Here is a 27,390-nt window from a genome sequence, read left to right as displayed (position 1 = left end):
ATTTTTTTATTTTTATCTAAAAGTTTAAGGTAATTAGACCATTAATACTTACATTTTTTACAATTGTCAAGGGGGATAAATAGTTACGGTACCTAAGGGCAGCTACTGTAACTACACTGAATTAAGTGAAAGTTGATCAAAATTACATTTAGTTGGTGACAAGGAATTGAATTAAGTTTATACTATATATTTATATTATATACATTATATTTTAAGTTTAATTTGACAGCTTAATAGATTAACTTGATTAAAATTAGTTCAACCAGGAACAAATTTAAATGGAATCAACCTATTTTTCCAATGTATGAGGTTGTTTGGTACAGTCCCGACTCGCATAAGTAGAATGGTACAATCCTCTTGCGTCATGACGTCACCACGCTGGATGTACAACGACAAACCCGGAGGTGAACTCTTCCACGGGTTAGGCGTGAATGAGCGACGAGGGACGGATTTCATGGAACGTGCAGGTTAAACCGGAGATAGAAATCTTTTATTTTTTGGCAAACTCTGCTTTTTATGAGTGTAAGTACATAAATTCTGCAATTCTGACCGTCGGCAGCATTTATAGCCGTTAAAAAGCACCTAATTTACGCTTAACTGCTAAAACGTTGCAAAGCTTTCGCTGCTTTCTGTGAAAAAAAGAAGTGCGTTTCAAATTAGGCTTTTTTTGTTCCATTTAAAACCTTAAATATAAGGTATGCTTCTATTTTCACCTTATAGCAGCTTGTTGCACGCAGCGTTTTTGACTAGTTTGGCTTTTTATCTGCCTGTAGCCATTAACTGTTATTAAAAATGACATTCGGTAGTGAATATTGTGGTTCCGTGTTTGTAATCGGAAATGACCCTAATTGGGAAAGTTTTAGCTTCATTTGTGGCCATAAGTTGTGAAATACGTGAGTGTACTTGCTGTCTGTTGCCACAACAGTGGGAGATGAAGTATTCGGGTTGACGTAGGCGCTTTTTAATCTGCGTTAAAGCATTAAAACCAACACGTCTGAGCACATTTTGAAGCTGACAACATTCCTCACCTGAAACAGAGCAGAGTCTATTCAACTATGCAAACATAATGATGTGTAGATTGTGAATGGAAGGCATTTAAATATAATGTCCTACCAAATAATGTGTCCAGTTATTCAGTTGCGATTGTAGAAGTATTGCTCAAAACAATATTGTCATTCTGCTCTATTTAGAAGGTATCAAAGTGCAATTTTTGTACATACATCTGCAAAAATTTTATTTTACAATCCCTAATTTAAGATGCCACTTAAGACAGATAAGAGCTTTTTTTTTTTAATCTGCTTCACCATGTCTCATCTAAAGAGTAAGATGATTCTTTAGGGTTCAGACATTAAATAGGAATCTTCATTTATAACAGTGAACTAAAATAAATAATCTCATAGTTGTTCCAACATATGCATTGTTTAACAAATTGCTGTCTATAATTTTCCTAGTGACAAGTAGCTAAAGAAACCATATTAAAAGTTATTTGTTGAAATAATGAGCAATTTCCTAATCTGCTGACATACAGTGCTAATCTCTCTTAAATTTGTTAATCCCATTGTTTTAACGCTGATCTCGCTACAGACTTCACTCAAAAGTGCAAAGAACCAATATCGTTATGTGCAACAGTAAAATTATCAAAGAACAAGCTAGACTGTATCATTTGATATTTTGTTTCTGTTGCAAAGATATGATTTCTCCCTATTTCCTTAGATAGAGGATGGAAAATACTAAACGGAGAACACTTAGACTCATTAAGTCACATATTTTTTCATCTTCATTATACAGATAAGTGTCTTTTTTGCCATATCAAAAATTGGCTGCATGTAATATTTGGTAGGCTGTTATACTGAAAGTTCATTCCTTTCACATCCTGCATGCTAGTATTACATGTGGCTAATTAAATGAACTTTATCTGTGTTTGAGCCCCTGCTTAGCTTACATTTGACTGTCTTAGATTTTGAAGTCAAAGAGTGAGTGTGATATAATGAAAAATAAAGAGAAGATTTTAGATATGTCATCTTAGTAATATCCAACAATAGTATAAGATTCACACAGTTTTTTCAATTAATTTTTAAGTCGTATTCATGCACCAACAAAGTGATTTGTAGGCAAAAACCATGGTTTATTTCCATGTGGTTCTCTTGTCATCTGTGATATAAAACAGAGAAAAATAATGAGGCAGCAATAAAATAAACCTAGATAAACTCGTATAAGGTGACACAGGCCAATAAGCCATAAAAGCTAATGTAGCGCATTTGTCTTATGTCTGTGGAAAGAACCTGAATAAGCACGATGAATTTAGTGAGGACAGGGGAAACATGAAAAACTTTACTATTTCATAACATTATAATATACAAAAACACCAGATTCAAAGTTCAGTCTGCTTGAATTTAGAAAAAATAAACAATTTGGCTTAATATATTATCAGTCTCACTTTTTCCTGAGGTATTTCTCAGCTCTTTTTTTGTATAATTGTTTTTTTTTTTTTTTTTTTTTTTACCAATTGTTGCAGTAGTCATGTGTTTAATAAAGGACAAATTACATTTTTCTTTGTTGTGATCAAGTACAGATACAAAATTAAAGCTTGAAATCTGCTTAACCATTTTAGAAATATCTCACTTCATTCCATCGCAGTTGGAGAAAACCTCCTACTACATCTATCTCCAATAGGTTGAAAAAGGAGTGCAAAGACTAAAATATATTTTTTTAATTAAAGATAAAAATCAATTATATAAATCCTAAAATGAAAGATGATTTTTCTTCTACACCTTGGCATAACTTGTCTGCGCTCACTTACTGTTTAGATCGATGTTAGCATCCACTCTAGCTATTATGCTGTAAGTGAGTATATAATAAATGCTTTTAAGAGCAAATCTCTAATGTTACTTTGGAAAAATACAAAATCTAAGACAACCATAATATATGGCTGTCTTATGTAAGTTGGATTTATTAAAAACAGTTTCCATCTTAAAATACTTCTGTTTGTATCTTTAATCATGAGATATATTAGAATTAAAGGCACCATTGGTACGGTGTTTTTCCTCAATGTTAGACATGTTGTATGTGAATTTAACACTGATCCGTGTTTCCTGTCTGCAGAAACATGTCTCCCGATGAGCTGGTATATTTGGGCGTCCTTGCTGCCTCCATCCCTGTTGGGTTCCTCTTTCGCTATCTCAGTGAGTATTTTGCATAGCTGCTTAGGTTTCATTGTGAGAGCCAAATTTTACAGTTGTTGTTTTGCATTAATTTCCTGATGTTATTTTTGGACTGAAAATTGTCCAAATTCTAGATTAATGGCTGTCACTTGTAGCCGTAGATCTGGATACTCAGGACTTTTATATCTTTGAAGGGAAAAAAATCTGCTTCTAGTACTCTGCATCATAGCTTTTTCTAATGATGTTTTGTACTAAGTTTTTATTTACACTTTTATCACTTCTGTTCCATCTATATTCCTACACACTTGTGACATTTATTTTGTTTGAAATCCACCATAAATGTTTATTACCCCTCTGTGGGTAATGGACATCTGTTAATCAAGAGAACAGATCTATGCTAATTGCTGCTGGTGTGAGATAAAGAATTTACAGGATTTACCTCAATAGCAGGATGAACATCTTCCACAATTGTAGTTGGAAGCTCCTTTGTTTAAGCTTGAAATCCTGTGTCAGGTGTTTTTTTTGTTGTTGTTTTGTTTTTACCAATAAAACTCTGGTTTTCTTTTGCTTCAGGTTCGTCTGTGAAGCAGGTGGCATCTCTCTTCCTGGGTTTGTCCATCACCATCGCTTTGTGTCACATCCACACTCTGCACTCCCTGGTGACGGTGATAGGAACATGGATTATCATTAAGAGCAGCTGGCGGTGAGTGATTACCCTCTTTGCATTTTTAAAATGTAAGTAGAAGTAAGTCTTGATCATAATTAGTCTGCAGCTTAGAGTGATCTGCGAGATGTTATTTAGTAAATATGCTCCAAACCCAAAGGCAGGGTGATATGTATCTGAAACTGTCCAGCAATAAATGTTTACCAGAACATAACTTTTACTGAGGTTTTTAGAAAACATTGCCTGGATTGTTTCTTTATTTTATAGAGTCATCTTCCTGTGGTTCATCTCAATGGGAAACCAGTTTACATGTTGACGTCCTTTAACTTTTGGCTGCACATTTTTCTAATGTGCAGCCAAAAAAAAGTAAAAAAAAAAAAAGTAACGTAAATACGGTGTTCCGCTGAAAGGTACATGTTTGTTAAGTTTTGCATTATTCTTAAAATACACTGATCAGAACATTATGAATACCTGCCTGAAAGCCTGCTATCCCTCTTTTTGCTGCAGAAACCTTGACCTGTTTTGTTTTGGTCTCTCAAAACTGTGAGTAGCAGATCCTTTAAGACAAACAAGACCCATGGATCAGACCTACTTGTCCTGTTCATCCTACAAATGCCTGATTAGATATGGATCTTTGGCATATAGAATCAAAGCTTGAAAATCAAACTCACAGTTTTGCTCCTCAAAGCATCCATGAACTATTTTTTTCTTTGCAGCTGCAGCATTAAACTGCTAAAAGAGGTCACAGCCATCAGGGAGTACTGCCTCAATTAAAATGTGAACCTGCACTGCGATACTCAGATAGGGCCACATGGATAGCAGGACCTGCAGCATTACACTGCCTCTTCTTTCTTCCCATTATGCATCATGGTCTCATGTGTTCTCCAGTTAAATGACGCACATACCTCGCCATCCACAGGATGTAAAAGAAAATCAGACCAGGCCACCTTCTTCCATCGCGTCCTGGTTTGGTTCTGAAGATTACCTCCCCATTCTTGGTTCTTTCAGTGGTGGATAGTATGAACACACTGATTGGACTGCAATGAACTGTGTATTCTGTCAGAACCAGCATAAACTTTGTCAGTCTTTGGAGCAGATCATCTCTTGGATCTTACACCTGGGCCAACCTTTGCTCCCCATGTGCAAAGACAGTAGCTGTTTCATCTCCCTCCCATTTGATTGGATCCTGACCACTGCAGGTGGGGAACACACCACAAGAGCTAAAGCTTTGGACATGCTCTGTTTGAGTTGTAAGCCATTACAGCAAGTCTTCTGTCAAACCTGCTCAAATTTGTACATTTGTCCGTTTTTTCTGTTTCCAAAATGTCAACTTTGAAGACACTTTGTTCAGTCGTCGGCTCATGTATCGGACCTGCAAGTGTCCGTGACCGCAACGTTATGCTTGATTGGTATAATTACCGTCATGAATTAAGTGAGTGTAGATTTTGTGGACTCATAATGCCTGCCTTTGCTCATCAGGCATGCCCCAGCACTGAGTCTCAGCTGGACGTTTCTCTACCTGCTCTTTTTTCGTCTGGTCACCTGGTTCAATCTTCCCCAGCCAACACCGTTTGCCAATGCCGTCCAGCTACTCCTCACACTTAAGGTAGAAAAACCCACAAACACTCACACACAGTAACATCGTCTGTTTGTATATCAAAACGTGTCCTGTTTCTTGACATTTCGCGTGTTTAACTTATGATGTTTGTTTTTCTCTCAGATGGTCAGTCTTGCCAATGAGGTGCACAGCTTCCATGTAGAGAAGAAGAGAGATGTGAGCTCCTTTGCTAAGTCTCCAGTCATTGGTGGTCTGTCTCAAGAACCTTCCCTCTACGACATTCTGTCCTATAGTTACTGTTATGTTGGTATAATGACCGGTAAGTCAACATTTAGTCTTCTCTAAATGAACTTGCTTATATCTGCTTTGATATTTAACAGCAAAATCCTAAGCTTTCATATGCGCTGATGTTGCAATCGATGTTCATTCTCTTTTGCATGATTTATAACCAATGTCTCTCTTTGTCTCACTTCTTGCCACTTGTCCAACATTGTGAGTCCATATTATTTGATATTATTTCTCTGTGCCTGTAGTTTTCATATATGTATTTCTGCTGTCTTTGCTTTCCCGCCCCTCTTTCCTCCTTCTTTTGCACCACCTTGTTTTCCAACGTTGTCTTTTGCATCATCCTTATTGCTTGTTTTATTGATCCCTCTCTTCTCACCGCTGTGGTTTCTCCTTTGTCTCATTACCCCGACTCCCTAAAGGCCCGTTCTTCCGCTTCCAAACATACATGGACTGGCTGAAGCAGCCGAACCCGCTGGCTCTGCCCAGCTGGGAACCTTGTCTACAACGCTTGAAGATGGTCCCAGTTTTCGGGGTTCTGTTTGTGACCGTCAACTACTACTTTCCACTTTCTTACGTCCGCACAGACGAGTTCCTGGACCAAAACATTTTCTTCAGGTAAATTTTGCTACATTGACTTCACAGTGCATAATTTATCTTTTGTAGATTTGTTTTATCATTGTAATAATATAACTCACGGGTGAAATTGAACACGTAAATTGATGAGTTGAAAATAAACAAAGTCCTAATTACATTTCTACAAATAAATTAGGATAAATAAAGAGGGATTCTTTATAAAATCAGGAAAATTATGGACCGCCCTGACCTTCCTCTTCAAGAGGCTATGTCTTCAGTCAGAGGCTTCTTCAAATTTGTTGCAATACAGACTGCTACAGGAAATATTTTCTGAGAAGAGCCGTTACTATCTACAGTGACCCTTTAAATAATTTGAATTAATATGAGTGACAACAACATTTAATTTCCCACTGGGAAATTAATTGAATTTGAATAATCCTGTATTTAGATATTTGTACATTATGGCAACAAAGGGAGAGTCTGGCTGCAGTTTTCCATAGTAGGAAAATCTTATCAGATGAAAAATGATTTTCTTTGTGTCATCTGAATGATTGTCTTTTCTTCCTCCTCTGTGTCACCAGGTTATTCTACATGGTCGCAGTGTTTTTTGTGTTCAGGATGCGTTTCTATTCGGCGTGGTGTGGCGCTGAGGCAGGCTGCATCAGCGCAGGTCTCGGCTGCTATCCTGAGAAAGCGCTTTCAAAACCTGGAGGAGGACCCACCGTGAACTACAGGTCGTTACCTCACCATCGAATTTGTTACAAACCATTTAGCAGAAGTGGGAAAGCAAGGATCTGATCAGATTAGACCAAAGTTGAACTTTCATTATGCTGGTTAGATATGATGGGAAGACAGGTGGAACTAATTATAGGGAAATAATCAAATTAAACGTATTTAACCTCAAAACACATTTAAGACTTTGCGGAAAGACAAATAATGTCCTCGGCTGCTTCTCATCCAACTAGACTGTATTTAAGCTATTTCACTAAGAAAAATTGGCAAATATTATATTGTCTAGATGTGGAAAGCTGGTGAAGAAATGTCCTAAAAAGGAGTTTGACTGAAGGAGGCTGAATAGAAATGTACCTCACATTAATCTGATTTATAATTGTATACATTTTGAGTTGATCCGTCATAAAATCAAGATAAAATACTTTCAAGTTTGTGGTTGTAACATAAAATAGTATGAAAAGGTTTATTTGCAATTGGTGTCAGTACTTTTCAAAGTAACTTTATAATACTTTCTGTTAATAAATTTATTTTTCCTCGCTTTTTGAGCAGCCCTGATCCCAGCACTGAAGAGAAATACAACTTCAAAACCATCCAGAACATTGATTGTTACAACACGGACTTCTGTGTGAAGGTCCGACACGGGATGCGTTACTGGAACATGACGGTGCAGTGGTGGCTGCACCACTACATCTACCCAAACGCCCCCTTCAAGTCCTACGCACTCAGGTAGGACTTACTCCTGCTGTGCAACAATAACAGATCCCTGGGAGATCTTAAACCCTGAAACTGTGTGGCATGTGCAAACTAATTAAAAACAATTTTAAAGGGGCAGTATTATGTAAAATGTACTTTTTTGAGCTTGACATCATCTTATAATGTTATTCCTCATCAAACGCAAACTTTTTGTTTGGATTTTTTTCATGCATGATTTGAACTCCATGGCAACCATTCAGCTGTATAAAACGCTTGTTGGACCTAGCTCCGCCTTCGAGTCACAGCTCCGCCTCACAGAGCATTCCCCCACTCTGCTCCTTCAGACTAGCCAGCAGCAATTAGCAAACAGCTGGTAGAACTGTGCATCAGTGCGCTCATCCTATGAGCTGCTTCTCATTGGAACGCTGGTAAAAACACTGTGGGGTAAAAACATTGTTTTTTAAAAGAGGAGCGATGTTGTGATGGCCTCATGAAAGTGCCGTGTCAGAAAGGACAAGAGTTTCTTAAGGAGACAGGGGCCCAATTTCAAGGCGTTAGAATTATGAAGTCAGTTTTCTTTTTGATATGTAGCATTTTTAAAACACCTGAAGGTAACATGGTTACTTCATTGTGCTATAAAATGTCACTATGTGGTTGTGAAACATATCATACTGCCCCTTTAAATGAAAAACATCCTATTCATTGCTAAAACGATATTTGGACTTCAGTTCTTGTCTATTGTCTCTCTGCTCCTCAGAGCTGGATGGACCATGTTCATCAGTGCCTACTGGCACGGATTACACGCAGGTTACTACCTCTCCTTCCTCACCATCCCGCTGTGCATCGCAGCAGAGTCTGCCATGGAGTCTGCCGTCAGATCCAAACTGGGTCCCACCGGACAGAATGTCTTCGACTGGATCCACTGGTTCCTGAAAATGAGGGCCTATGACTACATGTGCATGGGCTTCGTGCTGCTGAAGGCGTCCGACACCATCAACTACTGGATGTCCATCTACTTCACCATGCATGTCATTGCTGTCGGCTGCATAATAGTGGGCAAGGTCTTGAAGGGGGGGAGGAGAGACGGGAAGAAAGGGGAGAAGGAGCGAATAAATGAGGAGATGACTGAACACATGAAAACTGGACAGAAATCAGAATGAATGGAGGAACAGAAAAGGACTGCTTTTAGCTTTTAGTCATGTTTCTACCAACAGACATGACATCGGTCCAAGACGGTTTCTTCTTAGAAACGGACTTCTTAGAAAAGTCCGTTTTATTAAAAATGCAGTTAAGAGTGTTACTTGTGGAACTCCGTTAAAAATAACTACTAAAGCTGTTTTTGTTTCTGTACAGTCATGGCCAAAAGTATTGCGAATGACACAAATATTATATTTTCACATGATCTGCTGCCCTCTGGTTTTCATGTGTGTATGTCAGATGTTGTCATCACATACAGATATACAATTGCAATCATATTATGAGTAACAAAAGCTTTTAATGACAGAATGAGTTAATGCAGCAAGTCAATATTTGCAGTGTTGACCCCTCTTCTTCAGGACCTCTGCAATTCTCCCTGGCATGCTCTCAATCAATTTCTGGACCAAATCCTGACTGATAGCAGTCCATTCTTGCACAATCAATGCTTGCATTTTTGTCAGAATTCCTAGGTTTTCGTTTGTCCACCCGTCTCTCGATGATTGACCACAAGTTTTCAATGGGATTAAGATCAGGGGAGTTTCCAGGCCATGGACCCAAAATCTCTATGTTTTGTTCCCTGAGCCAGTTAGATATCACCTTTGCTTTATGGCAAGGTGCTCCATCATGCTGGAAAAGGCATTGTTCATCACCAAACTGCTCTTGGACGGTTGGGAGAAGTTGCTCTCAGAGGACATTCTGGTACCATTCTTTATTCATGGCTGTGTTTTTAGGTAAGACTGTGAGAGAGCCGACTCCCTTGGCTGAGAAGCAACCCCGCACATGAATGGTTTCAGGATGCTTTACAGTTGGCATGAGACAAGACCGGTGGTAGCGCTCACCTCGTCTTCTCCGAACAAGCTGTTTTCCAGATGTCCCAAATAATCGGAAAGGGGATTCATCAGAGAAAATGACTTTACCCCAGTCCTCAGCAGTCCACTCCCTGTACCTTTTGCAGAATATCAGTCTGTCCCTGATGTTTTTCCTGGAGAGAAGTGGCTTCTTTGCTGCCCTCCTTGAGACCAGGCCTTGCTCCAAGAGTCTCCTCCTCACAGTGCGTGCAGATGCACTCACACCTTCCTGCTGCCATTCCTGAGCAAGCTCTGCACTGCTGGTAGCCCGATCCCGCAGCTGAAACACTTTTAAGAGACGGTCCTGGCGCTTGCTGGTCTGTCTTGGGCGCCCTGGAGCCTTTTTGGCAACAATGGAACCTCTCTCCTTGAAGTTCTTGATGATGCGATAGATTGTTGCCTGAGGTGCAATCTTTCTAGCTGCGATTCTCTTTCCTGTTGGGCCATTTTTGTGCAGTGCAATGATGACTGCACGTGTTTCTTTCGAGATAACCATGGTTCACAGAAGAGAAACAATGATGCCAAGCACCAGCCTCTTTTTAAAGTGTCCAGTGGTGTCATTCTTACTTAATCATGACAGATTGATCTCCAGCCCTGTCCCCATCACCACCCACACCTGTGTTAATGGACCAATCACTGAAACGATGTTAGCTGATCCTTTTAAGGCAGGGCTGCAATGAAATTGAAATGTGTTTTGGGGGATAAAGTTCATTTTCTAGGCAAATATTAACTTTGCAATTAATTGCTGTTACGCTGATCACTCTTTATAACATTCTGGAGTATATGCAAATTGCCGTTATAAAAACTGAAGCAGTAGACTTTGTAAATATTAACATTTGAATCATTCTCAAAACATTTGGCCATGACTGTAGGTTCACCTATAATGCAGTGAATCTTGGGAGAGGAACTGGGAGAGTGAATGTTGCTTTTATTTTGTTGAATGTATCAGTGACGTAGGAAGTCATACATCGAGACCGAAAGTCTAGACTTGGTTTTTAGGAACTGTCGAATAAAAATGTGATAAATATCACAAACAGACAAATGCTAGGAATGTATCAAGAAATATTATATATTGTAATTGGACATATTCTTCAATGTAAATCTTAAATCAGCTAATGTTAATTCAAATTTGTTCATGCTGAAGAAAGGAATTTACAAGATGTTTTTCTATCAAAATGCAATAAGCAAGTGTTAAATATTAACATTTCAGCTCTTCAACTTCTTCTTGGATCCTGTGAACTCAAAATGTTGGTATAGTTGGATCTTTATTCCTTCATTTTCCTCCCGCTGTTAGGACTTCAGATGAAATGATGGACATATCCAGTCTCCTCTGCAGCCGTGTTGTTTCCACTGTGTGGCGTCCCATGTGAAATACTGCTAACGTCCATTTACTGCCAAAATATCTGCACTGCCGCTACGCACCATTCAGGGTCGGGACTAAACTTTTAAAAGGTTGCTAGTCTTCTTGTTGTTCCATTATGCTGCCAATATTGTATATAGTAACACTGTGTGGCCTAGCAACACCCACAAAATCAAGATAATGGTTTTATTTCTTTTTTTAAGGCGAGTATATATTACAATGTTTTAAAAAAAGGTTTGTTTTCCAAAGGGAGCATTACTGTGATTTAAAAAAGATAACAAACCAAAGTTTGCATCTTTTTCCCCGATTCACCATCTTTAATATGGATAAGTCCAAAAAAATTATAACCAAGAGTTATAGAAAAGCCCTAAATACGTTTGTTAATATATTGTTTAGAAATTTTTTTTGTGTTTCATTCATGCTTGACCTAAACTGTGTCATTTTGTTGTACGTTTGTTTTGTACCGCAGGTTGTTGAATCTTTTCTGCTGTTTGGAAGGAGGGTCATTTGAAATGCAAATAGTTTTTAAAACCCACACAGTGACAGTTTGTTTTTATACTGATGGTTGTTACACTTTGGGTCTATAAGAAACCTAACCCTGGGTATTTATTTTTCCTCCTTGTGTTTGTGTTTTAAACCATTCTTCTTGCTTGGAAACAGAATTATATATAAAATCTGCCATTTTGTATCTTGTTTGTTTCTTTTATCTTTATGAATTTAAACCTTTTTGATCATCTGGGTGTTGATAGAAAGAGGTCCAGTTGTCAGACAGAGTTGCTTTCTTTCTGACAATAACCACTCTGTTCAGCTAACACGTTTTAATACATTTCTACAACCTTTATCTGGAAAACGTTCTCCTTTCTGACCACAGTTATGCTTTGCAAAAACATTTTACTTCTGGTTATGTTACTGTTGCATCTCCTGGTTGATTATGAGGTACAGTCTAAATAATTTTGGGGATAATAGGTGACGCATTCAAGGAAGTTCCTGTGGGATCATTTATATGACGGGTAAAGTCCACACCGGGAGAAAACAGGGAAGTCCTTCATCGCACATAACACTTCCCTGTTGACAACCGCTGCTTCACATATTTGTTTTCCACTGACGTTTTGTTAAAGTTTACCAGAATGACCATCGAGCAGCAAAGACAAGGCTTGGGTGAGCTGGTGTTTTAGAAACTTAAATTATTTAAATGGACAAAAACTCAACTGAAAAACAATCTGGATCATTTAATTGTATTGAATCGGTTCATGAATCTCCTTTTTGTTTTGTATTCAAGCATTCTCAGGAAGCGGTCATCCTACTGACCAGGAGTCGCTCAGGTTTCGCCGGGTTTCTTCTCGAATGTCCACTCAGATCTACCATGAACCCAACAGCAGCACAAGCCTGGCACAGGAGGAGGAACAGAGCGGTTCTGAGCCGACCCTGGAGCTCAGGAACACAGTTTTCCCCATGGCTCTGAAAAAAGCTGCACGGTAAGAAAATGATTTAGTGGACGGGGATCCAACAGAGACCTAATAGCATCCAAAAATAATCCCTGAATATCCATCCATCCATTTTCTAACACCCTTGTCCCTAGTTGGGTCGAGAGGGGCTGGTGTCTATCTCCAGATAACGTTCCGGGCGAGAGGCGGGGTCACCCTGGACAGGTCGCCAGTCTGTCATCCCTGAATATGTTTACTGATTATGTTTTCATAACAGTTGAACCTTCCTGCATTTTGGCACTTTAACCAGCAAACCTCTGTGATTCTTAATAGGATTATGCAATACTCCAACACATAGAAGAAGATAATTGGAAGAAAAATCAAGCAAACACAAATCTGAGTGTTGTCTATACTTTGTAATGTAGGTTATGTTCAGTCAGGCTGGATAGAAAAAAACCTCAGTATCAATTTTTAAGTCTTGTCACTGATTCCCAATCAGGTTTAGGTCTGGACTTTGACTAGGCCTGCTTTGTCTTCATGTTGCCATCACTGTCTACAATGAGTCTGAAGAATTTGATGTACTATGAGTTACAAAAACATTTAAATTCCCTTTTGGCTCAATAAAGTAACTTTAATTTAAACTGAATTGTTGTTCTGCTGTAATGTGAGATTTCTTCTAGAATTGCCCTTTCGTTACCTTTGTCCATCAACTTTGATCCGTTTCCTTGCATTCCCACATCTTAATGCCGCCACCATCATATACCACAGTGGAGACAGTATTTTCAGAAAGTTGTGGAGTGTTAGTTTTTCATCATTATTAAAATGGAGCACCTTAAAGTGATGAATAAATATCTAAAATATACAAAACAAAACCCTACAAATAGCTGCATCATTTCAGAATGGTATAGCTCTTAGAGTAAGGATATTAAAAGCTCAGCTGCATTTAAAAATAATTGCATATATTATTTCAGGCCTGTGTTATTCTTCTAAAAACTGTTGATAATCTGTGAGCAGTAATTAGTTTCTGTATTCTTGATTCTGTGAAATTTATTTGCTACATTTTGAAATTAATGGATATGATTTGTGTAAATTGAATATATGTGTTTTCTTATTTTCCGTTCAATTGCTTAAAACCCCAATAATTCTTCTTTTAAAATCACCACCTATCAATTTCAGGCAAGTGCAACAAATGCAGGTTCCTGCTCAGTTCAATGGAGGATCCTGGAAACAAAAAAGGATCAAATTTGTGCGTCAATTCAAAAGTAACGTCAGAGAGTTTCTCTACTTCTTCTCACTGTGGGGCAAAACCTTGCAAAAGATTGGAGGTAGGAATCTAGTTTATGCTTCCAAACAGCCACAGAGGCTCAGGCCAAGATGGCAAACTTTACTCTCTTTAACAGGAAACTTTGGAGGTGGAGTCCAATCTTACTTCATCTTCCTTCGATTCTTGGTGATTCTCAATTTTGTGTCCTTCCTGCTGATTGCTGGATTCGTCCTCATCCCCAGCATCGTGTTCAGATCGGTGGGCATCAAACCGGAGAGCAGCAAAGCTGATGTTTCGTCAGGTCTGACAGGTTTCAGTGGCATGTTACCGTTTATTTTTATATCAGCTTTATTTCTTGTGTTCTCCTGTTAGGCAGGTTATTTTTGTAAAACAGGAAGCAGGTCTCTCAGTTTAATCTGTTTCCAAGCAACAACCACACACAGCCAGTGGTGAACCGTAGAGGTAGATATCTGTAAACTTTATTTAAATATATGACTTAAATATCAAGTCTGGTGGATGAGCTGGATGTCCATAATATTATGTTATACTGTTTTATATTTTCCTTTTATTGTCTATTCCTATAATTTTTGTATCTGTTTCTGAATCAACATGACCTTAATGATCCAAGGAGAGTAATGAAACATGCAGTAACACATTGCTGTATTCAGAGATATTTAATTGATGTATTCAGAGATATTTAAGCTGTTGTTGTTTTTGTGTTTTTTATATGCAGAGTGCTTGAAGTATGACCCAAATCCTCAAGGCCTGGTGGTCTTTTATGAGTTCTTCCTCGATTTACTGTCAGGAACAGTAAGACGCCATAACAAAACCCTACAAACATGTCTGACACACACAGGTTTCAGATTGATTAGGTTTTATTTCAGATGGTTACTGTTTCCTGTTACTGGGAAAAGGCAGAGGAGATCATTTATTTTCACAAATTAACTGTCTCATGCTGTCACTAAATGACAGTTTTGAAAAATATGAAAAAATAATTTTAAAAAAAATGAAAGTTACATGCTTCAACTTTAATCTTCCTGCATAACTGGCCTCTCCTCTTAACACTTTGCAGGGTTTCATGGAGTATTCATACTTGTTTTATGGATACTACAACAACAGTGTTATAGTTACTTCCTTGGTGGGCAGCCACTTTTCCTACAACATCCCCCTGGCCTATCTGCTCACTGCCGTCTTCTACTTTGCCTTTTGTCTCATTTGCATCATTGTACGGTGAGTAACTTTATAAACCTTCACTAGATTTACTCCTGAATAGAGGATATTTATCGCTGTATTAGCCTGTCTGGTAAGGTGAACATTTGCCAAAATGCAGAATGGGCAAAGCGGCTCGAGTTGCCGTGACAACCGGAGGCAGCGATGTTAGGAGCTACAGCATGATCGTCTTCACCGGGTGGGACTACGGCTGCCTGGGAAGCAAAGCCACCAAACTAAAACAGAGGAACATTTACTACCGGCTGCAGGTCAGGAGAGTTTGCTGCAGGTTAATATGCAAACGAGAACAACTGAGGCTTTGGGAAGATGGTGACACGTTTCTGTTGTCTCTTGTTCGTGTCCAAACATTTTGACACATTGAGCCAAAACTGTAAAGTGATTGAGGACTTTCTTTTTTCTACTTAAAACTCAGATCTAATTTTAATTTGATCATTTTATTATTTTCTCAGCGTTAAACTTATCATGCAGTATTCAAAATGAAATGTACAAACTAAAGAGTCTTGGATGTTTGCATCGCAAGTCAAGCTTATAATTTCCCAAATTTTGTGGGTTAGTTGTTTATTATTATTGTTGCCATTGAGAAAAGAAAATGACACTCTGTTCTGAGCAACAACAATGGGATACAGGTCACTTTTAGTTCAAAAATGCTTGGTGAATATAACCAAGTTTATTCAGTGGCTGCACCCAAGTCTCTAAATCTCTGTGGTTTTACATATTATGAAACATCCTACTTTTGTAGAATGTAAAGCTAGCATCATATGGTTTAAGTACTATGATTTTTTTTTTCATAGCATGTAAAACCAGAAACATCTACTAGTGTTTTGTGGGTAAAAAAAAACTGACTACAAAAGTCACTATTTTGTGTACCAAACATTTTCCATTTTTAGAAAATGTTAATTATTTTTGCTTCACCTTATATATTGCCTTAAAGGAGTGCATCAATTAATTATGCTGGCGTTACGTTTCTGTATCATCCTTGAATTGTGACTACAGGCTGCATGGAATTACTCTGAAGGCCTCAAATGGCCCACAAACCTCTGTTTGGACACCTTTTCTCTAACTGTCTTTTCTGTCTCCCTACAGGTGGATCTGGAGGAGGAGCGTCTAAAGAAGCATGCAGCGTCCCTCACTTTGTGCAACAAAGTTACTTTACACTCTCTGCGTGTTTTGATGTTTTTTGTCGCAGTCGGGCTCATCGTAGCGACCTTCCTTGCCATTGCTCGTGCGACTACATTCAGCCAGGTAGTTTGTGTAGAACTAGCATCATGGCTCTTATAAGTGTTGGTTTGTCATTTGTCTCCATTTCCTGACCAACAGGAAAACAGCCATGTACCAGGGATCCTGGGATTGTTTTATACGTATCTGCCGTCCATCGTCATCACCCTAGGGAACTTCTTGGTGCCTCTGCTGTGCGACCAAATTGCTTTGCTAGAAAAATATCCTCCCAGCGCTACTGTGGTAGTGGCACTATTAAGGTTGGAACTGTTTGTTTCATTTCTCTGCGACACCGAGTACTGTAAGCCACAGTTTTAGGACTTTATCTGTGCTTTTAAAATTTGAAAAAAGAGCAGAGAAAATAAACTTGGTTTTGCTGTGGAAGATAGACTTCTTAAAAAAATATTCTTCCGTTTTTCATTCATTCCCCTAAACAGGAAATACCAGACTTTGATTTAATTATGAATCTGTGTTAAAACCTGTTTTGTTTGTTCAGGGCAGTTGTCTTGCGTCTCGTCAGTCTGGGCATCCTTCTCTTCACCCTCTGGAAACAGATCATGTGCCACGACAGTAGAGACAAGTGTAATCTGTGTCACTACAACCACGAAGATTACCAGGTAAATACTCAATAAACACATCGCTCAAACAACTTCAACCAAAACAGAACAGACTTTTTCATGCAATACTCAAAAGAGACCTGCTGTTGTCTTTTTCCGTCTTTGGTGCTGCTTTGTTCTCAGATATGTTCAATTTGTTTTTCTGTCAACTCAAGTTTAGAGTTCAAACTGAAGCTTTATGCAGATAAAGACTTAACGAGCAAAGGAAAATATTTGGTATCCATAGAAACTGATGCAGTTGTTTTAAGCTTCCCAGAAACAAAAAGTAGAATAAGCTGCAACTACTAAATGAATAAATGAACACAGAAAAACATATTTTTGATCATTTGTGGTAATATTTAATTCAATAACTGGGTACTACTGGAGTGTTTTGTAATATTTTAAACTTGTGCTACACAGCCTCTAGGTTTCAGAGACATACTTTGCCTAAACTATAGATTATTAGTTTGTTTTTCTTTGTAGATACATTGTGGAGAGTTATTTTTTTAACATAATAGTCACACATTTCCTTAGTATTTAGTTGAATTGCTTGTTAACTTGTATAACTTAAGTCAGTGGTTCCCAAAGATTTTCTGGGCCCCCCTATGGATTCCAATAAAATGCCCCCCCCAAAAAAAAAAAATCAAGTGGGCACACACATCGTTCAACCAGACATAAACCTATACACATATTTTGTTTTCAAACTCCACTGAAGTTTATTTCACACTTTAGGTTGCAACAAAACAAACTACAAACCATCTTTACAGTGAAACACTTTTGTGTAACCTTTTTTTTTTCATTCATCCATACCGCTCCCCTGCAATGGCACTGCGCTCCCTCTAGGGGTCTTGCCTCACACTTTGGGAACCACTGACTTAAGTCAAACATTTTGGGTGTCCTGTTTTATGAGGTGCACCGGTTCACGTCCCCACATCATGATGCTGCCATGTGTGAAGTAGAGAACTATGGTCTTCTCAGACTTGCAGTTCCTCTCTTTTTGCTCCAAGCACTTAAATTGTACTTTTATCAGACCACAAAACATGTTACCAAGCACTAAGGTTTTTATTCCTAAATGTATTTGCAAACTGTAATCTCTCTTTTTATGTTGCTTCTGGAATAATGGCTTCTTCTAGACTGAATGACATTTCAGTGCATGTCAATACAGGACCTACATTCATATATAAACTGCTGGCTTTGAAGGAAGTAATAAATAATGTTTCTCATTTCTCATAGAAATAATTTTGGTAATGCTAGCTGACCTAAAACAGACAGATAGACAGAAAGGCTATGTGTGGGTCCTCCCAACCTCCTGATAAACTTTCCATCTCTTCTTGTTTGTCTCATAACAGTGCTGGGAAACAAGTGTGGGACAGGAGATGTACAAGCTGACGCTGTTTGACCTCCTCGTTAGCATTGCTCTTCTCGTGCTGGTTGAATTTCCACGCAGGTATGCATATTTTTATTTATATTTATCTGTTTTTTAACCTTTCCATACAAAAGTTAAAAAAAGAAAAAAAAAACACACAAGACTAAACGAGTACAGAATGGCAAGAATGCAAAGTCTTGACCCAAAATGTTTAGGTAGAAACACAAGCTCATTATACCTTAACTTTGTTATATGAAAGCATCATCAAAATCAAAGAAGCAGAATCTTTCCTGTATATTTTCTAAAATAAATATCCAAGGAATTCCAGCTGTAAGTCTGTAGACGATCATCCATCATTATTTCAAGACTCCAATAAAATAGATGTGACTGATACATGAAGATATCTGAGTCAGTCCAGCGTTTTGACGACATGATGCTGCTGTGGGGTGTTTCTGTTTGTGTTAGGATGGTGGTGGATCACTGGTCCTGTAAGTTGACCCAGTGGGTGGGCCGGCAGGAGTTTGTGGTTCCCTCCAACGTCCTGGGCCTTGTTTACGGTCAGACTGTGGTGTGGACTGGAGCTCTCTTTTGCCCCCTGCTGCCTCTCATCAACACGGTCAAGTTTGTTATCCTCTTCTACTGCAAGAAGGTGAATCTGCAGCTTTAACTCAGTCAGGATCTCAAACAACGGCTTCTAATTTAATCCTTATTGCTTCTCTCCACAGATCACACTTTTCTACAACTGTCGTCCAGCGCTGAGGACATTTCGGTCCACATCCTCCGCCATCTTTTTCCTGGCCGTTCTCCTGTTCGGCTGGATCCTCGCCTTGGTTGTCATGATTTACAGCGTAGCTGTGTGAGTGCTGATTTCTGCATTTTTATCTTTAAAATTATAACAGATCTGCTTTCACAGGTAATAAAGCGGCCATTACCAAGTTTATACAATCTGTACAATTTTGGCATTGACCAGTTTGAGTATTTTAATGTTGCATCATTAAGGACTTTTGATTCTGCCTCTCCAAACAGGATCCATCCGTCATTTGCTTGCGGGCCTTTCCGTTCCTTCTTTAGGATGTGGAAGATTGTTCCAGAGTCCTTCTCCACTCTTCCTGAAGGAGCAAGAGATTTTCTCTTCTTCATTGGCTCACAAGCTTTCTCCATACCTCTGTTTGCTATATCGTGGTAAGTCTGATTTTTTATCTGATTAAAATGCTGGCATTATGCTTAAACGTTCATCTCAATAAGAATATCCCTCTAGGAGTTGTTTTATATTTAATATTTTAGATGGATTGCACAGTGATGTGTTGCAATTTATTTCTGTTGTCTTTGATGACAAAATGCTAAATTTTGTTACTCAGAAAATTAGAATATTATGTAAGACCAATAAAAATATATATTTAAGACAGAAGTACTGTTGTGGCCTGCACATCTGCTGACATGACAGTCCTCTATTAGACTGTAATGAATCTATGTAACATATGAATTCCACATTTTTAAATGAATTCCTGACGTAAATCATTTTTTATGATATTCTTATTTATTAAGATGCACTTGTATTGCTCAATACTTAAAGGTCCATATTTTTTCCCTCTCCTGCAGTGTGTTTATGTGCTACTTCATCGCTTTAGCCTCTATCTATGGAAAATCTGTTGCAATGCTGAGAGCTCAACTTAAATTGGTATGTGTTTTTTTTTTTTTTATTTATAACTGAAATAATCTCTTAAAATTTGTGTATACCATCCTTAACAGTCTGAAATAGTTTCGGGTGTCCAGTTTAACCAGTGTAGTATCTCTGGTTTACAGGCAGGACAGGATAAGCAGTTCTTGGTGAAGCAGATTGAGAAGATGAAGCCTCTGTCACCACAGCACAACGAAGGAGAACAAGACTAACTCTACCTGTAAATTATGTTTTTGTGTTGCGAAATTTTTGAAACATTCACAAATTGAGAATGCAACTGAAATACTTTCATAAATAGTGTATGTCATTAATGCATTTTGGATTGTACTAGGCAATTCTGCACAAAGATTAATATAATGTAATATAATGTATAATGTATTTTTCCCTAGAGATAAAAATATTTCTGTTCAGTTACTTAGTAGTACCCAATAAAACATCATATTTTTTCAAATGTGATTTGATAATCCTTTCATATGGTGCCATATTAAATTATCTATCTCCCTACTAATTACATTTATTTATTAAACTAATAAATATTTATGCGTTTTATTTTTATCACCCCATTTGTTTCCTTTTCAATGCCACTTGCTAATAAAACATATTAAAAATAAAAGGGCATATTTATTTTATTGTGTTTAAGTAAACTGTGAAAAGCAGACAAAATGCAAAGACAAGCACACAAATGCAAACATGACAAAAAATATCAATATACAAAAATAGACAAGTAAATAAACATGACTAAAGTTTTAAATAAAAAAACCCCAGCTTAATTCACGAAGCAAAAATTGCGTGTCTCTTTTTGCACCTACATTTATAGTATTTTATGTCTAAAAACTTTAAATGTATATACGTTTCTAAACATTTCAGAAATATAGTCTTTTCTTTTGTCTAAAAATCATCTTATTTTTGGATCTATCATAGATTATAAGTTTTATATATTATAATAATAATTATTTAAGGTTATATTTTATCCATGTATCTACCCCCGTCGTGTCTTTACGTAATAATACATTTTGAGGGGTTTAGCGCCCTCTGGTGTCACAGTTTTGTAATCGATTCAACATGTTGTCATTGTTTACTTCCTGTCTGAGTGGACTAGTTCCTGTGGACCATTATAAACCTCAAGCAAGTGCAACTCCTCACCTAGCAGTTCGGTAACAGAATTTCTGCCCTGTTTTATCTTCAAAATGTTGAGGATCTACATATTAGATCTATGTGTCTCTCTTTTTTGATACACTTTGAGGAAAAGCGAATTTGGCATATAGCAAAATTTGGCTAATGTTAGCTTAAATACAAATTGTACAGGTGACTTAACGATTGTATTCTTCTATCATATCATATCTGACATTTCATTTCGGATAATTTATACCTTTATCTGTTCATCTGCTGCGCCCTCTACAGTTCTGCTGACGAGCTTTGTGCTTTTTCTCGCCTCAGTTTTCCCGCTAGCCATCTCAGTTAGCCCGCTGCTAACAATCGTTGGTCTCCAAGGCAACCATGAACATCCTCCCGAAGAAGAGCTGGCACGTCCGTAACAAGGACAATGTCGCGCGAGTGCGGAGGGACGAAGCCCAGGCGGCAGAGGAGGAGCGCGAGGCCAAGCGCCGCGTGGAGCGAGCGGAGCAAGAGGTAACGGAGGAGAGTGGACCGTTTCCCGTTAAAAAAGCAGAACACCCAGCATGTAGGTGGTTATATACTGTGACGTGGGTAAATATTTGCCCCTATGTTCGATCTTTTTGTCGCTCTTTAATGTTTCAGGTCAACAAATTGTTATTTTTTTATCAGATAAAGATGACCTGGATGAATACAGAGTGCAAATGTAGATTTCATTTAAAAACAATATATATATATATATATATATATATATATATATATATATATATATATATATATATATATATACAGTACAGACCAAAAGTTTGGACACACCTTTTAATTCAATGAGTTTCCTTTATTTTCATGACTATTGGCATTGCAGATTCACACTGAAGGCATCAAAACTATGAATAACACATGTGGAAATATGCACTAAACAAAAAAGTGTGAAACAACTGAAAATACCCCTTATATTCTAGTTTCTTCAAAGTAGCAACCTTTTGCTGTGATTACTGCTTTGCACACACTCTGCATTTTCTTGATGAACTTCAAGAGGTCGTCACCTGAAATGGTTTTCCCTTCATAGGTGTGCCCTGTCAGGTTAATAAGTGGGATTTCTTGCCTTATAAATAGTCATGAAAATAAAGAAAACCCATTGAATTAGAAAGGTGTGTCCAAACTTTTGGTCTGTACTGTATATATATATATTTAAACATGTGTATGAAACATGACCTTGTAAACATTATAGCTGGTTGTAACATTAAAAGTTTGCAGTAAGTTTAATACAGGGTGGAAAGGTTTTCAATCTGTTTATGTCAGTCACATTTGAGGTTTAAGGTTATATACCACAACATCTTAATCTGAGTCAGGTCTGGACTTTGACTAGGCCATATAACAACCTTCATTTTATTTGTTTTTTTTAGCCATTAGTAGCTGGACTTGCTGTTTTTTTTTTTTTTTTTTGACTATTGATTTTAGAGCAGCACAATCTGTCATTATCTCAGTATCAGCTCATGCACTGTTTATATTGCAAAGGACTATAGGAGTTCAACAACTGTTGGCAATATATTCCACGTGTTATAAACTTTCATTTTACATGCTAATGGTATATTTAGAGAAAAGAAGAAAATCTGTACATATTGCAACTGATGTTATCATAGTTATATTTATTATTACGCAAGGTTTTCTAATATTGTGCCACGTCAATTGTCTGGATGGATAACTTCAGTGTAGTTGAGTTTAGGGACAAACCAACAACCACAAAATATGTTTTGCAAATTCTTGAGAATCACTGTAATGTTCTTTTTTTGATAAATGTCAAAAGAGCTTTTGTTTTATTTTTGGTCATCAGCAGTTTTCACCTTGGAATTGCATCATGGATCCCATTTTTGCCCATGTCTCTCTTTAGTTGTTGAATCATAAACAGACTTTGAGTGAACCAAGTGAGGTCTGCTGTGCTTCTTTGTGACCCACTGGACCTTCATGTCCTCTTAGATTAGATAGCATTTATTGTCATTGAACAGAATTCAACGAAATTTCCATTGCAGCTCCCGTGCAAAAGGTCAAATATATACAGTATAAATAAGCAAACACACAATAATAATAATAACAATATATACAACTAAATTAACTAAAGGCACTCAACCACACCAAAGAAGTAGCAGCAGGTCCAATTATGGCAAAGTACAGATAATGTGACAGTGCAAAGTGCAGAACAATATGACTGTGTGGGGGTGGGGGATATGTAGGAGTAATTATTATGGTTTTCCTATTTTAGCTGATCAAGAACCCCCTGCCTATATGACCGGTGGACTTCTGTGTTGTGTGTGTTATGTGGTGATCAGACAAACCACAAAACACCAAGTCTGGGTTTGGAGGCGTCCTCCGTTTATTTAATCTGTCAATCTGGAGATATTAGCATTAGCACATAGCATGTGCTCCAGTTCTCCAACCCGATCTCTTCTCAGTGGAACGAGTAACAAAAGGGAAGAGGAAATTAATAACTTAATATTTATAATGGTCCTGGAGGACCCCGAACAAAAGAAGAAGAAAGTAGGGCGGAGCTGGAGGACCAGACCCCTTATAGCAGGCACAGAGGAACGCAAGGACAGACAAGTATAAGAGGACAAATAAATTGAAGAAAACATTTTGTGAAAATATACAACTAACAATATAAACCCAGTAACACCTACCTGCTTGATTGTTGAGCCACCAGCGATCAACTGCAAATCTTTGTGAATAATCAAAGAATCATTTTTAGGGTGATTCATCTTTTTTTCTTTTGTCATGTTCTTGTTTCTTAAAGTTCTCACAGAGATGATTTTAAGATACGTTATTTTTTTAATATTTCATAATATCCAAAATATGTAATTTGGCAAAAATACAATTTTGTTTCACAATTTGTTTGTATAAATGTACGGACATTTGCAAGTGGCAAAGTTGAAAGAAGAAAATGTTTGGTCAAATGAGTTATTTGAAAATCTGTGTGTTTTTCTATTTTTAGATTACTGTTAGCTGACTTCCTTGTAACTCTTTGTCTCCACAGGCGCGTACCGAGTACCTGCGAAGGAAATCTCGAGCAGCTCTCCAGTCAGCAGGAGCAGAAGGAGCTGATGACGTCGAACGGAGCGAATCCAGTCTGGAACATCTCAATCTGTTTCCTCTGGAAGAGGCATCAGAGAAGAAGGGAAACGAGGAATATCTAAGAGAAAAGAAGGAAGAAAAGGTGACAGCTGTTTCTTCTATTCTTCTTTACTATGCACTCCTTAGTTCTTAATCCCTAAGGGATTACACATGATCAAACTGAGATTTTAGGCAAATTTGCAAATACAATTTTCAGTAAAGTTGTCGTAGTTTATAATATTTCTTTAATAAAGATTTACCTTTTTGCTTTGTCCATCATGTTTCCTCCTAGATTATTAGTAGGAATAAGTTCAAGTTTAGTTTAGAGAAACAATTTTACCATTTTTAGATTGCTACAGTTGGGATTGTGAGTACGTTATTTAGATTTTAATAACTGTAAAGTATCTATATGTTTTCTTGTGCAGGATGTTTTTATTACTGTTATTGTTAATCTTGTTTTTTATATATATATATATATATATATATTTTTTTTTTTTTAATATATACATATATATTTTTAACACGTTTGGATTTTTTGTGTGAACGTATGTACAGTATCTCATACTGATGTCACCTGAATTTCAGCTCTGCAGGACAATAATAGCTATTTCTAACTCAATTCTTTAGATTGACTGAATTTATGCCTATTTAAATACATTTATTGTTTTCTAAAAAGCAACTTCTTGTCAAGATGTTCCGATGTCCTGATCAAATTAGCATCATAGAAACACTGCTGGTTTGGTGCTGCTGCAGGTAAATTGTGTTAAAGTCCACTAGCGTTCATGTGGAAATAATGTTGTTATGAAGATGTTTGTCAGCTGGACAGGATTTTCTACATAGTGTGGAAAAGTTGGGAAATTGATTTAACTTCTTTTCAGATCTGGAGAACAAAATAAAGAAATAAAATATTGTTTTTTCCAGACGTTAATACCAATCTCGTTCTCTAAAGTTTGTGTCCTTCCTTCCTTCTTTTGTTCTAAAAGCTTTACAAATATCTGCCATAAATTTGATGACATCTTCGATATTAAATATTTTAAATTTAAATAAAAGTTTGTTTGTTTACATGGAAAATGTGTAGCGATGGTAAAATTTATGGTCATCACAGTAATTAAAATACTTTTTTTTAAAGCTCAATCACAAAGAAACTTGTGTAGCATAAAATACTACTCTCTGTTTTAAATGGTAAATATTTAGAAAATATTGAAGTTGATTAAACTAGAAAGTGTTGGTTTCAAACCGTTCTTATTCACAGTTGTAATGAAAAAATGATTTTGACGATTGTTTTTTGAGTAAAAGGGAAAAAATAAATATTTTGTCTTTTTGATTTTCCTTTTTTTCCCCCCCATTTTTATTTTTATAGGAGAAGCAGGAAAGAGCTATTGGCTTACTCGTGTCTTTGGGGCCACAGCCAGGGTCAGAGGTCACCCCGTGGTACATGAAAAGCAGCCAAGAAAAAGAAGACGAGAGGAAAGAGAAAGAACAGAGGAAGGGGATATCTGAAGAGGAGAAAGAGAAGAAGGATCGCAGACTGAAGGACAGTTTGGATCCTTTGAAGGACATGAAGAAAGCGATGGGTGTTTACGAGAGGAGGGAGCAGAAGAAGAAGAAAGAAAAAAGAGACAAAGGGGAAAAGAAAATCACAGGAGAGAGGTCCAAGTGGACTTCATGTTTAGACAAAAAGAGCAGACTTGTTAATGAGTTGAAGACTAAATGATGAAATGTATTTTCTGTCTTCTTCAGCTCCATAGAGCGGCTCCGAGCTGAGCGCCTGCAGAGGGAGGCAGAAGAAAGGAGGCGAGCCCAGGCGCTGCTTGACCAGCAGAGCGGTAAAAGAAAGGGAACGGATGCAGAACTGAACGAGAGGGAGCGGCCGTACAACAACGCCTTCTTCCCAGAACTCGCCCGGAAGCGGCAGCGGCGCGACCGGGAGAGCTGGAGGGATGAAATCCTGAAATCTTGAAACGTTTTACGTAGTTAAGAATTGAGCATAGCGTTCAGAGGGAATTGAAATGTTACTTCTGTTTTTAGTGTTTCCCGTTTAAATGGAGACCTTGGGTCACGTTCAGCAGCAGCAGCCTGCTTTAACCCCTGCTGTGTTTTGCTCATGAGCACATCAGCAGGGCAGATGGTTGTCCACACAGGGGGCTCAGCCTGTCAGCCTGGCTCACACCGTCTGAACGCATCACACTGACAAATATAAACCCAGGCTTTGCCTCTGTTTGTATTCTCTGGCACATTTTGCTAAACTGTGATAATTTGTTAAATGGATAAGTTTTCAGCTATTGCCTTGGACTTTGAGGAGTTATGATCAGCTTTTCCTCTCTCTTTATTTTTTTCTTTAAAAGACTTTAAAAAGACAACATTCTCTAAATTGTGGGCTGAAGTAAAAATGATCATCCTTTCAGCATGTAATGAAAAATGCCTCTGTTTTTGTTTGGAGATGCTCCTCTGCTCCTTGAGGACCGGATGTGTGTTTTTCATGTTTGTGTTTCTGCGTTTATTCAGCAGATATTTCAGCGTGTTGCAGACCCACTCATGACTGCGCCTCATTTGTGCGCCTCGGTTTCAGGCAGCATGCTTACTCACTTGTACGCAGACGCTTGGAAACATCAAAGCATTTCGGCTCCACTATATCTGCAGTGAGACATTATGAAATCTACTGATTTAAAAACCGAGTTGGATTTGTGCCACTTTGCATGAGTGATGTTTACATTTCGTCAGGTAATTATGAATGATATATGTTGAATAAATGGATGAGTTGGAAGGAAAACATAATAATATTCAGACTGTGTTTCTAATTTGTGAAATTTGATTCCAAGAACCTAAAGGTTTGGATAAATATTCAGACTTTGTTTCCTGTTCCACTGGTGTAAAAACGTTTTGTACCAATGGCTAAAATCCCTGAGTTGAAAGTATTCAGGGGACTAAAATGTTCTTTTTTTCCCCCCCAATTAAAAATGTTAATATAACTGATTTTTTTCTGTTTTACCTGCACAACCCTAAATTAAACATGGTGTTGTACATTTCCCTTACTGTTCACAGTTATTTAATTTTTAAGGCTAATTGCTTTCTATTTTGTTGGTCTAAAAAATGTTTTTAGTTTATTACCTCCAACAAAAATGACAGTTTTCTTCTAAATCGTTTGCTGTATTTAGCAAAGTATATTGAATAGTGTCTGTGTTTCTGTTAGTAAAACACAGCTGAACGTTTGAGGAAAAATTAAAGGCAAAAAGAGAACATTTTATTTGTGTTGTGCTTTACATTTTATGTTTAGGAAGATTTAAACTTTATGGAAAATCTAATCCTAAAAAATTACAAAAATCTT

The 27,390-nt window shown here is 37.5% G+C and overlaps 3 protein-coding genes across 4 annotated transcripts; all 3 read left to right on the top strand.

Annotated features, from left to right (window-relative positions):
• The first annotated feature begins 393 nt into the window (after positions 1-393).
• Positions 394-9,075, top strand: mboat7 (membrane bound O-acyltransferase domain containing 7). Its single transcript, XM_005798808.3, has 9 exons — positions 394-522; positions 3,103-3,182; positions 3,735-3,864; positions 5,305-5,431; positions 5,546-5,702; positions 6,091-6,286; positions 6,826-6,978; positions 7,526-7,702; positions 8,427-9,075. Exons 2-9 carry the CDS (start codon positions 3,107-3,109, stop codon positions 8,827-8,829), a joined length of 1,419 nt encoding a protein of 472 aa, XP_005798865.1. The 5' UTR covers positions 394-522; positions 3,103-3,106; the 3' UTR covers positions 8,830-9,075.
• Positions 9,076-12,026: 2,951 nt separating this feature from the next.
• On the top strand, positions 12,027-20,303 carry tmc4 (transmembrane channel like 4). The gene is made up of 16 exons (XM_023330790.1): positions 12,027-12,232; positions 12,354-12,549; positions 13,675-13,823; positions 13,899-14,063; positions 14,496-14,572; positions 14,835-14,992; positions 15,093-15,240; positions 16,076-16,234; positions 16,310-16,467; positions 16,704-16,824; positions 18,153-18,250; positions 18,635-18,818; positions 18,895-19,025; positions 19,196-19,351; positions 19,769-19,847; positions 19,973-20,303. The coding sequence occupies exons 1-16, from the start codon at positions 12,202-12,204 to the stop codon at positions 20,057-20,059; spliced, it is 2,097 nt and encodes a 698-aa protein (XP_023186558.1). The 5' UTR covers positions 12,027-12,201; the 3' UTR covers positions 20,060-20,303.
• Positions 20,304-20,879: 576 nt separating this feature from the next.
• leng1 (leukocyte receptor cluster member 1) lies at positions 20,880-27,092 on the top strand. Of its 2 annotated transcripts, none has more exons than XM_023330807.1 (5): positions 20,880-20,996; positions 21,285-21,476; positions 23,989-24,168; positions 25,426-25,715; positions 25,806-27,092. In XM_023330807.1, exons 2-5 carry the CDS (start codon positions 21,345-21,347, stop codon positions 26,023-26,025), a joined length of 822 nt encoding a protein of 273 aa, XP_023186575.1. In that variant the 5' UTR covers positions 20,880-20,996; positions 21,285-21,344; the 3' UTR covers positions 26,026-27,092. The 2 variants fall into 2 exon arrangements, with proteins under 2 accessions (XP_023186575.1, XP_005798866.1); XM_005798809.2 differs by having other exon boundaries at positions 20,883-21,001.
• The last annotated feature ends 298 nt before the right edge of the window (positions 27,093-27,390 follow it).

Source organism: Xiphophorus maculatus, chromosome 3, assembly GCF_002775205.1.
Source record: "Xiphophorus maculatus strain JP 163 A chromosome 3, X_maculatus-5.0-male, whole genome shotgun sequence".
In the NCBI taxonomy this organism is placed as follows: Eukaryota; Metazoa; Chordata; class Actinopteri; order Cyprinodontiformes; family Poeciliidae; genus Xiphophorus; species Xiphophorus maculatus.
Note: the sequence above shows the minus strand (reverse complement) of the source record. Positions and strands in the feature narration are given on the sequence as shown.